General features: G+C 48.9%; 1 protein-coding gene across 2 annotated transcripts in view; it reads left to right on the top strand.

Moving 5' to 3' along the window:
* MAP1LC3A (microtubule associated protein 1 light chain 3 alpha) overlaps positions 1–6,006 on the top strand; it is a 52,411-nt gene extending 46,405 nt beyond the window's left edge. For both annotated transcript variants that reach the window (XM_068700951.1, XM_068700953.1), the window contains one exon: positions 3,036–6,006. In XM_068700951.1, the coding sequence (XP_068557052.1) occupies positions 3,036–3,155 (120 nt within the window). In that variant the 3' untranslated portion in view covers positions 3,156–6,006. The remainder of the gene's footprint in view (positions 1–3,035) is intronic.
* Positions 6,007–14,754: the final 8,748 nt, after the last annotated feature.

Consider the following 14,754-nt stretch of genomic DNA (forward strand, 5'->3'; position numbering starts at 1 on the left):
TTACCTAATGAAAAATGCAGTACAAATACAGAATTAAAAGCAAAACCAGCAGTATCACTGGATGTATCTGGAAGTATCACTTCACAGAAGATCTCTCCATACCTATTGAAAATGATGCTCTAGATGTACCAGACTGCTGGAAACTGAGAGCACAGGGCCAGAGGATTTTGGACTTGCCCTGTGTCCTGCACCCTCCCTGAAGCACCAGCCAGCTGCCCTTGGAAATGGGATGGAGGCAAGACTACTCTAGGGTCTAATCTATGGGACTGTGCCATGTCTTGGTTGCTTCTGATGCAACTTGAATTTGAAAGAAAAGATGAACGGGTAGGAAGGGGGATCATTTCACAGAAGGTCCAGTAAATAAGAATATCACTACATAAGGCAACATCTGGAATTTTATACTTTCAGACAAAGGTGTTACAACCAGAGGCTAAAGAGTGGGCTGGTGTACTCATGTTAGGAGATTTACTTCTACCTTTCTCTTGCAGTGCTGTCAGATTTGTGATCAGAAATATCTCATATTCAACTGACAGAAGACACTGACGTTTCATACCTTCCAGGTCCAATGACAGAAGGACATTATTAAGTATCAGAAGAACTGAAGGAATTGAGTAACTCAACTGGACACCTTGCTCCAGCTGAAAGCCAAAATGTACTTGGCACCCAATCTGGCTGCTTCCTAATATCTACCAGAAACCTATCTGCTTTTCTTGCCATTTAAATCCAGTACTTATCCTTGATTCATCACTTGGGCCCAATGTTTCAAGGACTGATATTTCATTTTGTGTCAGTTGTTGGCTTTTTTATTATTATTATTTAAATAGAACTTGAGACTGAAAAGGACTAGAATAAAAATAACTAGTTCCAGTGCTGGGTGATACACAAACTCAACTTTTTACAGCAGTCTATTACACTGTCAGCATTTTGGTTGGGATACAGTTAATTTTCTTTGTAGAGGCTCACACAATGCTGTGTGTTGGATTTTTGATGAAAATGATGGTGATAACACACTGATGTTTTCAGTTGTTGCAGAGCAGTGCTTACACAGAGTCAAGGAATTCTCAGCTTCTCACACTGCCCTGCCGACTGGGAGAGGTTGCAGCCGGGACAGCTGACCCAAACTGACAAAGAGATATTCCAACCAAATGATGTCGTGGTCAGCAATACAAGCTGAGTAAAGAAGGAGGAAGTGTGGGGATGATCAGAGCAATGGCATTGGTCTTCCCAAGGAACCCTTACATGTGGGGAGCCCTGCTCTCCTGGGGGTGGCTGAACACCTGCCTGCCAGTGGGAAGCAGCAAATGATTCCTTGTTTGGCTTTGCTGGTGCATGTGGCTTCTGTTTACCTAGCACACCATCTTTATCTCAACCCATGAGTTCTTGCACTTTTCCTTCTCCAGTTCCCTCCCTCATCCCACCTGGGTGAGTGAGCGGCTGAGTGGTGCTGAGCTGCCTGTTAGGGTTACACCACAACAATTGGTTTTGGTGTCCAATGTGGCACCCAGAGAGTTCGAGATGATGACAGATTTGCTTGCAGGGAGGAGTATGCTAAACAAAATTTATAGATATTACAGCTGTTCAGCTGCTAATTGTCAGGCTCCTGTGCTTGCTGCTGGGCTTGCTTGCTTTAATGTGTGTAGAATGCAGTGTTTTTTAGGGGCTGCTTCTGCTTCTGCCATTTCCTCTACTCTTTATCATTGTGCTTTGCTGTGCCTGGGTGCACTCTGACAATGGCAATGGCCCATCCACCTGGGCTAGCATCACTGCTGTCCCTGTGCTGCTGTACTGGCAGGCTGGAACTGCAGGCTGAACTCAGGTCTGACACACTATGACCTGCCGATGAGTCCACTAGGAGCACCTACACCATGAAGCGTTCATGGCCACAGGTAAGTCCACTGCATAGCAACTGCAGCTCAAAGCACCTGTGGCCACAGAGAAGTCTTTGCCACAGCAGGTAGATCTTGCAGTGTCTGTGGATAAGGTCATGCCAGAATACCTCAAAGTCTCTGTAGCTGTGGATGAGACCACGACAAATCAACTGTCCAAAGAGACCTCTGAAGGGACTGTGGCCAATAGAAAGGGACACACCAGAGCAGGTACACCGCAAAGCATCTGTGACCATAGATAAGCCCATGACACAGCAGGCTCTTCAAAGTCTTTTCAAAGTCTCTTTGAAGAGACTTTGGCTCACAGAGAAGGCCGTGCTGGAGCAGGTACACCCCTAAGGGACTCTGACTAATACACAAGCCCAGGCTGGGGTATCAGCAAGGGGAGTTCACTGTAATGTTAAACCCTATGGTCTGGTCCAAATGGACAAAGGGTGGAGATTATAATGGAAGTCAGAAGTCACATTAAAGGGCTAGCAATAAAACTGGGGGAAGTTGGCTGGAGTGGGCTGCCAGTGCTTGGGGACTGGCAGGGCATCAGTTGGCTGGTGGTGAGCAATTGCATTTGTGCAATCACCTGTTTTGTGTATTTTATTTTCCTCTTTTTTTTTTTTTTTTCCCATTAAATGGTATTCATCTCAACCCAAAGTTTTACTCAACTCAAAAGTTTTCTTTTTTTTCCCCCCCCATTCTCTTTTCCTTCCTACTGTGGGGGAAGCAAGCAAAAGGCTGTGTGGTGCTTGTCTGCCTGACAGGTTAAGCCACAAAAGTCATTTTTAGCATCCAATGTGGGGCATGAAGGGTTGAGATAACAACAGATCTGACCGGTGTGTGTTAGATCAAATTTGTTAATAATTTTTTAAGTGTTACATTAATTTAATATTTGCTGGTCACAACATTGATTTATTTGCTCTCAAAGTTTATTTATTCGCAATGTTCTTTTATGTAATGCTGGCTTGCTGTTTCTCACTTCTGAGGACTGTCTTAAGGTTGCTTTTGGTTTCCTCAGTTTATATATAATATTCACTTATGTTACACTGGCCATGAGCCTAATCTTATATTTGTATTCAGCACTGCTGTCATCCTTGTACTTTGGGAACTATTTAATGGAAATTATTATTAAGTACACTTTTTACCTTTTCTCCACAGGAAGCCAATCTGTGGAGGACACCTTCCCCTTCTCCTCCAGGCTATTTTCAATGTCTCTTCAAAATTTTAAATATCCTCAAGATGTTCAAACAAGCATATTCCTACTGCTATACCTCCTGAATGTGTTACAGGTTTTGTCTAAGGTTAAACAACTATTTAAGAACGCCACCCAGAGGTCTGTCCTGAAGCAGGAAAGCTGAGTGTCAGGGAATGTGGGAGGATACAAGCAGCAGAAGAATAGTGCTACAGTGCTTTGGAACTTCACCCCTGAACAAATGCAGAACACTGAAAAACTGGTAAAAACGTTGTTGTTGCCCTGGCAAATCCAAAGAGACACAAATCACTGCAACGTGCTGGGGCTTGGTCTATGCCTACCAAGCCACACTCAACACTAATCCAGCTCCCACCAGAGATGCTGCAGCTAATTCAACCCCAGTAACAGACACTGCAGCTAATCCATCTCCAGCAACAGACACTGTGGCTAATCTAACTTCTGCTACAAGCACTGCAGCTCCTCACACTCCCACCAGAAACACTGTGGCTGAAGCAGAGAGCTAACCCACAATGGTATCAGCCACCCCTGTAGTCAAGAAGAAACAACAGCAATGGAAATCAGCTCATATGGTATGGGAAGAAGCAGTGTCTCCTCGGAGGTACCAGGAGGAAGAACTGGAGGAGGCAGGACCATCACAAGAACAGAATGGGGAAGAGACAGAACTCATAAATGAGTAAGAAACCACCCGATCCTGATCCCTGAGAGAACTGTGAGATATACAAAAGGATTTCAGCCCTCATCCAGGTGAGCACATTGTCACCTGGCCACTCTGATTTTGTCGTAATGAGGGCAGTAGCCTGGAATTAGAGGGCAGGGAAGCCAAGCAGCTGGGATCCCTCTCTAGGGAAGGAGGAATTAACAAAGTGATAGGAAAGGGGGCAGAAGTCCTCAGCTTCTGGAGACAACTCCTGTCAGGCATCAAGGAAAGGCATCCTTTCAAGGAAAATGCTATATGTCACCCAGGTAAGTGGACCACCGTGTAGAAAGGTATCCAGTACCTGAGGTGCTGAAGGTGATTTATAGTGACCTGGATAACAAGTAGGTAAACAAAGATCCAGACCAAGTCCAGTGCACATGGTCAACGAGGCCAAAGTTTGTACAGAGTGCACCATCATTGTGTGCCAATACACAGGCAATGACAACTGGAAAGACGGAGACGAACCCACAGTGGGTGTAGTGGTCAGCCAACTCCAGCAAAATGAAGAAAATTTCTCTTCTTCTCCATGGGCCTGCATCTCACTGATGCAAGTACCAAGAGGTCCAGAAACTCAAAGAGAACATATCTTCCTTCCCACCTGTACAGACCAGTATCTCAGCTATTAGGAGCAAGCATTTGTCTACTCAAGAGAGAGGATATAGTGGGTACACACCACGTGCCACCCTGTGATTTTTTAACCTACATGACCACACAGAGGACATGAGGAAGCAGGATGGAAAATCTGCCTTGAAGCTAGAAGGGCAGATATGCGGGTTGTAAGAATAAAACAGCCACCAAAAGGGGTTCTTCCAGAAAAATTACTGCTCCAGTTTCTATTGGGCAGTCCCCCAAATGGAGTAGAAGGGCTGATCTTATGTCTGATCTCAATTGAGGGACTTCTGATTTGCACTTCAAAGAATTAAGTAATGAACACTGCAGACTAGAAGGACCCTGCCTTCAGCCAGGTACTGGTAGGCTTTTGGCACAGCTGTCTACCTTGCCTGGACTCTCAGAGAACCCTTTTGTTGTGGGGTTGCTGAGAGCTGAAGAACAGCAGGTGCCAATTACAGCCACAACAGTGCAACAGCAGCAATATCGCACCAAGAGTCCGTGATTCCCACCCACGAGCTGATTCATCACCTAGAGACCCAAATAGCAATCAGGAAGACTTGTTCATCCTTTAATAGTCCCATATGGCCAGTGAGGAAGTCTAATGGTGAGTGGAGGCTAACACACTTCCATGAACCCACCAAGGCAAGCAACGGTGGAAACAACCACCAGATGGCTGGAAACATATCCTGTGCCCCATGCCACTGCTCAAAACAATACTCTAGGCTTGGATGAACAAGTCTTATGGCGACTTGGAGCCCCAAAAAGAACTGAATCAGAGAATAAGACTCTTTTCTGAAACAACTTCATAGACACCTGGGTCAAAGAGCATTGACCAGGTATATCACATCCCCTATCATGCACCAGCCTTAGGGAAAATTGAATGATACACTTCAGTGCAATGGGTGCTGGGACATTCAAACATTGTGATACACATTTAGCAAAAGCCCCTTGGTTAGTTAACACTAGAGAATCTGCCAGTTGAGCTAGCCCTTCCCAATCAAAACCCCTTATGTACTATAGAAGGGGATAAAATTCCTGTAGTGTGTGTGTGCAAAACATGCTGAGGAAGACCATCTAGGTTATTCCTGCCTCAAGCAAAGACAAGCCCATCTGTGGGATTGCTTTTGTTCAGGTACCTGAGTGCACTTGGTAGATAATGCAGAAGGATGAGGAAGTCCACTGTGTATCTCAAAGGAATTTGATTCTGCATGAGAATAGCCCATGACTTGAACAGTACGATGCCAATTGCTATATAATGCTGTACAACACGTCAATGGTGTTACAGTAAGAATCATCCAAACAAATGAAGAATAAATCTTGATGGAACCAGGCAAGTAAAGTGGTGATGGAGCCAGAGCTGGCTTCAGCATGCAACAACACCACAAACTCTCTCTACTGACCTAAAGGATGGTTACAATGAACAGAGCCCAAAGTCATATACTAAATGAACTCAATGGACATTTTAGATAGCCCATAGTCTAAGGAAATTATATTTGTGTGTGTACATCAAGGGATGGGAAAGGTGGTGGTAATTAGAAAGGAGGACATTGTGGAAAGCATGGGACCCGAGCATAATTTAAATGGCATAAAATAAAGGGTAGAATTTATCCTGGTTTGGTTGGGATAGTTTTCTTCATGGTTGCTCATATGGTACTATGTTTTGGATCTGTAATCACAGAATCACAGAACTGTAGGGGTTGGAAGATCACTGGATCCAACCCCCCTGCCAAAGCAGGTTCCTCAGAGCAGGCTGCCCAGGTAGGCATCCAGACAGGCCTTGGATATCTCCAGAGAAGGAGACTCCACAACCTCCCTGGGCAGCCTGTTCCAGTGCTCCGTCACCCTCACCATGAAGAAGTTCTTTCGCATGTCAGTGCAGAACTTCTTGTGCTCTAACTTGCAGCTATTGCCCCTTGTGCTATCCCCACAAACCACTGAGAAGAGGTTGGCTACATCCTTCTGTCTCCCACCCCTTGGATATTTATATACATTGAGGAGATCCCCTCTCAGCCTTCTCTTCTCCAGGCTAAACAGACCCAGCTCTCTCAGCCTTTCTTCATAAGGAAGATGCTCCAGGCCCGGTATCATCTTTGTGGCCCTCTGCTGGACTCTTTCCAGGAGATCCCTGTCTTTCTTGTACCGGGGAGCCCAGAACTGGACACAGTACTCCAGGTGAGGCCTGACCAGGGCAGAGTAGAGGGGGAGGATCAGCTCCCTTGACCTGCTGGCCACGCTCCTTCTAATGCACACCAGGATCCCATGAGCCCTCTTGGCCACCAGGGCACACTGCTGGCTCATGGTCAACCTGTCATCCACCGGAACGCCAGGTCCTTTTCGTCAGAGCTCCTCTCTAGCAGGTTGTCCCCCAGCCTGTACTGATACTTTGGGTTGTTCCTTCCCATGTGCAAGACTCTACACTTGCTCTTATTAAATCTCATTTGGTTTCTTCCTGCCCATTTATCCAGCTGGTCCAGGTCTAGCTGAATGGCAGCACAGCCTTCTGGCATGTCAGCCACTCCTCCCAGCTTTGTGTCATCGGCGTACTTGCTGAGGGCAGACACTATTCCCTCATCAAGGTCATCGATGAAGGTGTTGAACAAGACCGGACCCAGCACCGACCCCTGGGGAACACTGCTAGTCACAGGCCTCCAGCCAGTCTCTGCTCCGCTGACCACCACCCTCTGAGCTCAGCCAGTCAGACAGTTCTCAGTCCACCTTGCCATCCACTCCTCTATCCCACACTTTCTCAGCTTTGCTAGTAGGATGTCATGGGAGACAGTATCGAAAGCCTTGCTAAAGTCAAGGTAGATGACATCCACCGCTCTCCCCCCATCTACCCAGCTGGTGATGCCATCATAGAAGGCAACGAGGTTGGTCAAGCACGACTTCCCCTTGGTGAATCCATGCTGACTACTCCTCATAACCTTCTCTTCCAATTGCTTGGAGATGGCATCCAGAACAAGCTGCTCCAATACTTTTCCAGGGACAGAGGTGAGACTGACTGGCCTGTAGTTTCCCAGATCCTCCTTCCTGCCCTTCTTGAAGACCAGAGTGACACTGGCTATCCTCCAGTCTTCAGGCACCTCACCCGTTCTCCAGGACCTTTCAAAGATGATAGAAAGCAGTTCGGCGATCACATCTGCCAGTTCCCTTAGCACATGCAGATGCATCCCATTGGGACCCATGGATTTGTGTACGTTGAGCCCACTCAGATGCTCCCAAACCACTCTCACGTCCACCAGGGGGGAGCCCTCCATTTCCCAGACCCTTTGTCCTATTGCCAGGGGCGAGGAGTCCCAGGGGAGTGTCCTTGAAGCAAAGAAAGCATTCAGTATCTCTGCCTTCTCAGCGTCTCCCGTGACCAGGACACCCCCCTCATTCAGCAAGGTACCCACATTATCCCTAGTCTTCCTCTTGCTGTTTACATACTTGAAAAAACCCTTCTTATTATCCTTTATCTCTTTTGCAATCCTCATCTCTAGGTGGGCTTTAGCCTTCCTCGTCACGTCCCTGCAGGCCCTGACAATACATCTATACTTCTCCCAAGAGGACAGGCCCTTTTTCCACATTTCATAGACCTTCCTTTTCCTTTTGATCTTATTGATGAGCTCCTTGCTCATCCACGCGGGTTTCCTGCCCCCCTTCCCCGATTTCCTATTCTTCGGGATGCACTGACCCTGAGCATGGAAGAAGTGCTGCTTAAATGTAGCCCAGCTCTCACAAGCACCCTTGCCTTCTAGCAACCTATCCCATGAGATACTCCCAAGCAGGTCCTGGAAGAGGTCGAAGTTGGCTTTTCGAAAGTCCAGGGTAGCAATCCTACTTTTAGCCTTACTTCCTTTGCCTAGTTCCATCTGGAACTCCACCATCTCATGGTCGCTGCATCCCAAGCTGCCCCCAACCTTCACATCCCCGACAAGGCCATCCCTGTTGGTAAGAACGAGATGCAGGAGCACCCCCCGCCTCGTCGGCTCCTCCACCACCTGCATCAGAAAATTGTCCTCAACGCATTGTAGGAACCGTTTGGACTGCTCATGCCTGGCTGAGATGCTTACCCAGCAGATGTCTGGGTAACTGAAGTCCCCCATGAGGACCAGCGCTCGTGATCAAGAGGCTACTAGCAGCTGCTCATAGAAGGCCTCATCAACTTCCTCCTCCTGATCTGGAGACCTGTAGTAGACCCCCACCACGGTGTCTCCCATACCAGCCCACCCCTTAATTCTCACCCACAAGCTCTCCACTTGTCCTTCACCCTCCCCCAGGTGGAGCTGGGTACACTCTAATTGCTCCCTCACACAAAGGGCAACCCCACTCCCTCACTTCCCCAGCCTGTCTTTCCTAAAGAGGACATAGCCCTCCCTGACAGCATTCCAGTCATGCGAGCTGTCCCACCATGTCTCAGTGGTCGCAACAAGATCGTGGCCCCATGACCGAACACGGACCTCGAGCTGTTCCTGTTTATTTCCCATGCTCCATGCATCGGTGTACAGGCACTTTAGGGAAGCAGCAGGTGCAGTTACCCCTGGGGGGGATGCAAGAAGAAGATACTGGACGGGGGATCAGGAATGCTACCTTCTCTGAGGAGCCCTCAGACAATCCTATGGGAGAGCTCAGAAGTTTTTCCCTGTCTTCAACATTGACAGCAGTGATGACTTCCCCCAGCCCTTCTCTGTCACCTTTAGCTCCCCTCCCTTCCCCCATCAAACCTAGTTTAAAGCCCTGGTAATCAGCCCAGACAGCTTGCTCCCCAACACACTTGCACCCCACTTGCTCATTTGGTGTCTGTCTGTAGCCCACATACCCGGCCTCTCAAAGGACGACCCAAGATCAAAATACCCAAATCCCTGGTCCAGACACCACTCCCTCAGCCAGTCATTTACCTGTCCTGTTCTGCTCCTTCTATCTGCATCCCAGTCACCCAGTGGGAGGACAGAAGTGAACACTACCTGCACCCCTGATCCCCTCAACAACCTCCCCAGGGATGCAAAGTCCTTTTTAATATTCTTCATTTTTCTAATAGCAGCTTCCCAGGATCCAACCTGAATGACTACGAGAGGATAGCAGTCCTCCAGTTTAATGAGTTGTGGCAGAGCCTTCCTAACATCTCTGACACGTGCCCCAGGAAGAGAGCACACTTCTCTGGCTAGGTTATTTGGGTGGCAGATAGGAGCCTCGGTGCCCCTCAGCAAGGAGTCCCCAGTCACCAGGACTCTCCGCTCTTTTTTTGTGGCACAGGTTACAATGCGGTGCTCCATCTGGCCCTCATCCTTGTGTTTTGCACTTCCCCCAATCTTGACTCTCTTCTTGGGGTTGCTTCCCAGGTTTGGACTACTGTCCAGACCCTCAGCCTGTTCCACAACCTCCCTGAGAGCCTCAAATCTACTTCCCAGGGACACCGTGGGGGTAGGTGGCACTGTGGGTGTTGGGGGCAGACGTCTCTTTCTGCTCCGAGCCGAGACAAGGATCCAGCCCCTTGTCTCTTGCGGACAGCCTGGTCCTCTGTTCTGCATATGTTCAACGGGGGCAGCCTCTACCCCTTGTTGGGACATAGGAGAGGGCTGCCGAGCAACAGCAGAGGCAGGGAGACCCCTCCTATCTGTCACCCTCAGAGACTCCCTCAGACTGCTGATTTCTTGCTGCAGCCCAGCCACCGGCTCGAGGAGTCCCTGAAGCAAGGCACACCTGCACCTGTGACAGCGCTCTCCTCCCTCATGGCCCAGATGGGCCTCCAGATTCTGGAGTTCCCTGCAGTCACCTGTCTGGACTGCCACCTCCCCCCTTAGGGGATCCACCTGGGTGCCCATGTGAGCCCAGAGAAGCAGCATCTCCTCCATTTGGGTTTCTGCCTCGGACCAACCACTGCGACGGGTGCCCGCCATGGCGAGGTCTAGGTTCTCCTCCCTGCCCCGCTTGAACTGCCCCACGCAAACTGCCGGCGCTAACTGCCAAGCCGGTCCTGTTAGTGCATCCTGTTTGCGTTGCTCCTCATGAAAAAGATGCTGACAAAACACTGACATTTTAGTTGTTGCTGAACAGTGTTTCCACAGAATCAGTCACAGAACCACAGATTAGGGATTGGAAGGGACCTTGAAAGATCATCTAGTCCAATCCCCCTGTAGGAGCAGGAACACCTAGATCAGGTCACATAGGAACACGTCCAGGTGGGTTTTGAAAGTCTCCAGAGAAGGAGACTCCATAACCCCACCAAGCAGCCTGTCTCAGTGCTCTGTCACTCTCACTGTGAAGAAGTTTCTTCTCATATTTTAAGTGGAACCTCCTATGTTCCAGCTTGCACCCATTGCCCCTTCTCCTATCATTGGATGTCACTGAGAAGAGCCTGGCTCCATCCGACACTCACCCTTTACATATTTATAAACATTAATGAGGTCACCCCTCAGTCTCCTCTTCTCCAAGCTAAAGAGACCCAGCTTCTCTGGCCTTCTTGGCCACAAGGGCACAGTGTTGGCTCATGGTCGTCCAGCTGTCCACCAGGACCCACAGGTCCCTCTCCACTTCGCTGCTCTCCAACAGGGCAGTCCACAACTTACACTGGTGTCTGGGGTTGTTCTTGCCCAGATGCAGGACTCTACACTTGCTCTCGTTATATTTCATTAAGTTTCTCCCCATCCAACTCTCCAACCTGTTGAGGTCCTGCTAGATGGCAGCACAGCCTTCTGGTGTGTCAGCCACTCCTCCCAGTTTAGCGTCATCAGCAAACTTGGTGATAGCACACTCCTTTCCCTCACCCCATCATCAGTGAATATATTGAACAACACTGTTCCCAGTATCAACCCCTAATGGACTCCACTAGATATAGGCCTCCAGCTCGACTCCATCCCATTGACCACAACCCTCTGGCTTCTTCTCTTCAGCCAGTTCACAGTCCACCTCACCACCCGATCCTCCAGACCACAGATCCTCAGTTTAGCTGCAAGGATGCTGTGGGAGACAGTGTCAAAGGCTTTACTAAAATCAAGATAGACCTTTCCATCATCTATCCACCTGGTTATGTCCTCATAAAAGGCAATCAGGTTGGTCAAGCACGACTTCCCTTTGGTGAAGCCGTGTTGACTGCCCCTAATGACCCTCTTGATATGCCCAGAGTTAGCGCCAAGGATATGTTGTGTTACATCATCTTTCCAGGGATGGAGGTGAGGCGGACTAGTCTATAGTTACCTGGGTCCTCCTTCTTGCCCATTTTGAAGACCGGAGTGACATTTGCTTTCCTCCAGTCCTCAGTCTTTTGATTTTCTCAAGATGCCTGCTAGCAAGGAGGCTGGAGGTGTACGAGGAGCAGGGAAGGAACAGCTGACCCAGCATTTCAACCAGCTTTGACAAGATATATGTCTCCATAATAGTGCTCTCTAGTAGAGCACCTTCACATCTGAGAAGCAAAGTATCCAGCAGCAGGGGGACTTGGAAAGCTAGAATTTCTATTGTTGCTACACACAAGAGGCTCCAACTCTGCCATGGCCTCACACCCTACCTCTCAAAAACCCATGACAAAGCCAGAGGATTATCTGTTGACAGATAGGAAAGCTAAACTCTGTGCAACAGACTGTAATGGAGCAGGGAGAAGAGCAGCTCTCAGCTCAGGGATGTGCTACAGCCCCAGCAATCAGCACTTTATAAAGCACAGTGCAGTCAAAATTCATATATTCATCATTTATATTTTCATCACAAAATTGGCTTAAAATAGCTATATCTAAAACAATATAACATGTTTACTGGTTTTGTAGCTTCTGAGAATTTAACATATTATTTCTGCACTGGTGTGCTCTGGGGGACGCCTGTCCAGAAAGCAGCTTGTGGACACCATGGTGACCATGAGCCAGCAACATACCCTTGCCACAAGGACAGCTGAGGGGATCCTGGGCTGCAGTAGGAGTATCACAGCAGGTCAGAGGAGGTGCTCCTTCCCCTCTGCTCAGCATTGGCGAGGCCACAGCTGGAGCACTGGATCCAGTTCTGGGCTCCACAGCACAGGATAGACATGGAGCTACTGGACAGAGCCCAGGCTGAGACATGGACTCTTAATTACCTCCAGTGGCAAAACTGAGCCTTTAAGAAAAAGCAACACCTGGGATCATGCTAAAACTACAGATGGTATTACAAAGTACTGCAGGCAGTGAGCTGAGAGCTGATTTCCTGGAACTTCCTCTGTCTTCAGGCATTGCCCAGAGCAGGCATTTTAAGAGACTAATGGCACTGTAATAGAATTTGCTCCATATAAACACAGGAGAACACTCAGCAGCACCCTTCCACACAGGCAGGCAGCCCAGTGGATAAAGGCAAACGTACACACTTCTTCCCTTCCAAATTTAACTGCTTTAAACCCATGAGGCAATAAATCCTCTGGAGGTACATCATGGCTGCCGGACCCCTCAAGTTTTTGCTGCAGCACAGGATGAGGTTTGGAGTGGACTGAGGCTGTCTCCATTGCTTTTCTCTGTGCTGTAGCTTTTATCTACAGCTCAAAACAGGGTGAAATGTTCTTCAGGGTGATGAGAGGCTGTTTTTTGTATTGCACATTTGAAGTTACTGAATGGATGCTGTAAACACAGAGATGGGAGGGAGAAGGGCAAGACAGCATCAAGTGGCTGTTCGCTTCAGGTACAATCACAGTTAACAAAGCAGAAACACTTGGAACTTCTCTCCTGGTGGCTGCGTCACCTGCCATCCCAGGAGTGTCACTGTCACTGGGACCTGCTCTCGGGCCTGTGGATGGCTCAGACATACACTGGGAAGAATAAGCAGTTATTAGTGATCTAATATGCCATGCTGCGGCTACTAAAGACCTAGCCAGCCAACTCCACCTCCAAGCACTGCTCAGAACATCCCAGCATGTTATTGTCTACAGCTTGGCTTTTGAAATTTACACTCTAATGCTGCTGAGGTGCTCCCTGTTTGGCCAGACACTATGCTCTGGTGAAAGCCACAGCAGGCAGACTCAGGCATGGCTGATCACCCTGCTTGGGGGAGCACAGCTCACACTGGAGCAGTGCCAGTTCCCCACCTTCTCACACCCAAGTTAAAACTATCACCTCTCTCTGCTTATTCTGCCCTCACTCACCAGCCCTAAAAGGGCTCAAGGTAACATCATCCAAGCTCAATGCCATGACCAGAAGGCAGTCTGAAACTCAGGCAGCCAACATCTGGGTGCTGATCCCCAGAGAAGTACAAGTTACACTTATGAGCAGCCAAAAGCATCCAAAGAGGACTAAGATATGATACCAAAATATTTTAAAATGTCCAATCTTCTATCTTCTTTTATAACTAATACAGAAATACATTCAGAGTCTGCCCTAGACCATCTACACCATCCCCTCCGTAGCGTGAGCTGTTTGTTGCTCAGCCCCCTAGGCTGGACTAACGCTACGCTGCAGCCACTTTCAAGGACTGTAGCAGTGTCATCCTCTGTTGCCAGGACAGCATGATTTCATGCACCGCTGAAAAACGCCAAGCCCTGTAAGGGACTTCCAACCTCCATGCAGCCCAAAGAGAATTCCTTGGGAAAGCCAAGAAAGAGCAGTCTTGTGCCCCGTCTCTGCCTCAGCTGGAGTTCCTGGACACTGCAGGAGCTCCACATGGGAGAGACACCCCTTGGTCACTCCTGGGCACAAATGTGGGGATTTTACTCAGCTGGATAGCTGAGCTCCACCACAGCCACTCTCTCACTCCCCCAAGTCCCCCAAAGGGAAAGGGAGAGAAAAAATGGAAACTGTTCAAGGATTGAGATAAAGACAGGAAAATCATTCAACAATTATTGTCACAGGCAACACAGAGTCAACATAAGGGAGATTAATACAATTTATTATCTATTACTAACAACCTAGAGCAGTAAGAAACTAAAAACTAAAAACACCTTCCCCCATCCACCTTTTTCCACCTCCTTCCCCCTGAGCAGTGCAGGGAAATGGGGACTGTGGTCAGTCCATGACATTTCAACTCTGGCACTCCTTCATGGTCACTCTCTGCCCCTGCTCCAGCATGGGGTCTCTCCCATGGGATGCCATCCTTCCCAACTGAGCCTGTGGGGGCTGCCCACAGGCAGCAACTGTCCAAGAACTGCTCCCACATGGCTCCATACCACGGGGTCCATCCCCCAGGAGCAAACTGCTCCAAGCCAGGTTCCCCACGGACAGCAGCTCCCTCCAGACCCCTGCTCCTGCGTGGGCTCCTCTCCATGGGCTGCAGCTTCCTCCAGGCCACATCCACCTGCTCCACCTGGGGCTCCTCCACGGGCTGCAGTGTGGAGATCTGCTCCATGTGGGACCATGGGTGCAGGGGGACAGCCTGCTCCACCAGGGGCCTCTCCCTGCACAGGCCGCAGGGGAACTGCTGCTGTGAGCCTG

Source organism: Anas acuta, chromosome 16 (genome assembly GCF_963932015.1).
Source record: "Anas acuta chromosome 16, bAnaAcu1.1, whole genome shotgun sequence".
Taxonomy (NCBI): domain Eukaryota; kingdom Metazoa; phylum Chordata; class Aves; order Anseriformes; family Anatidae; genus Anas; species Anas acuta.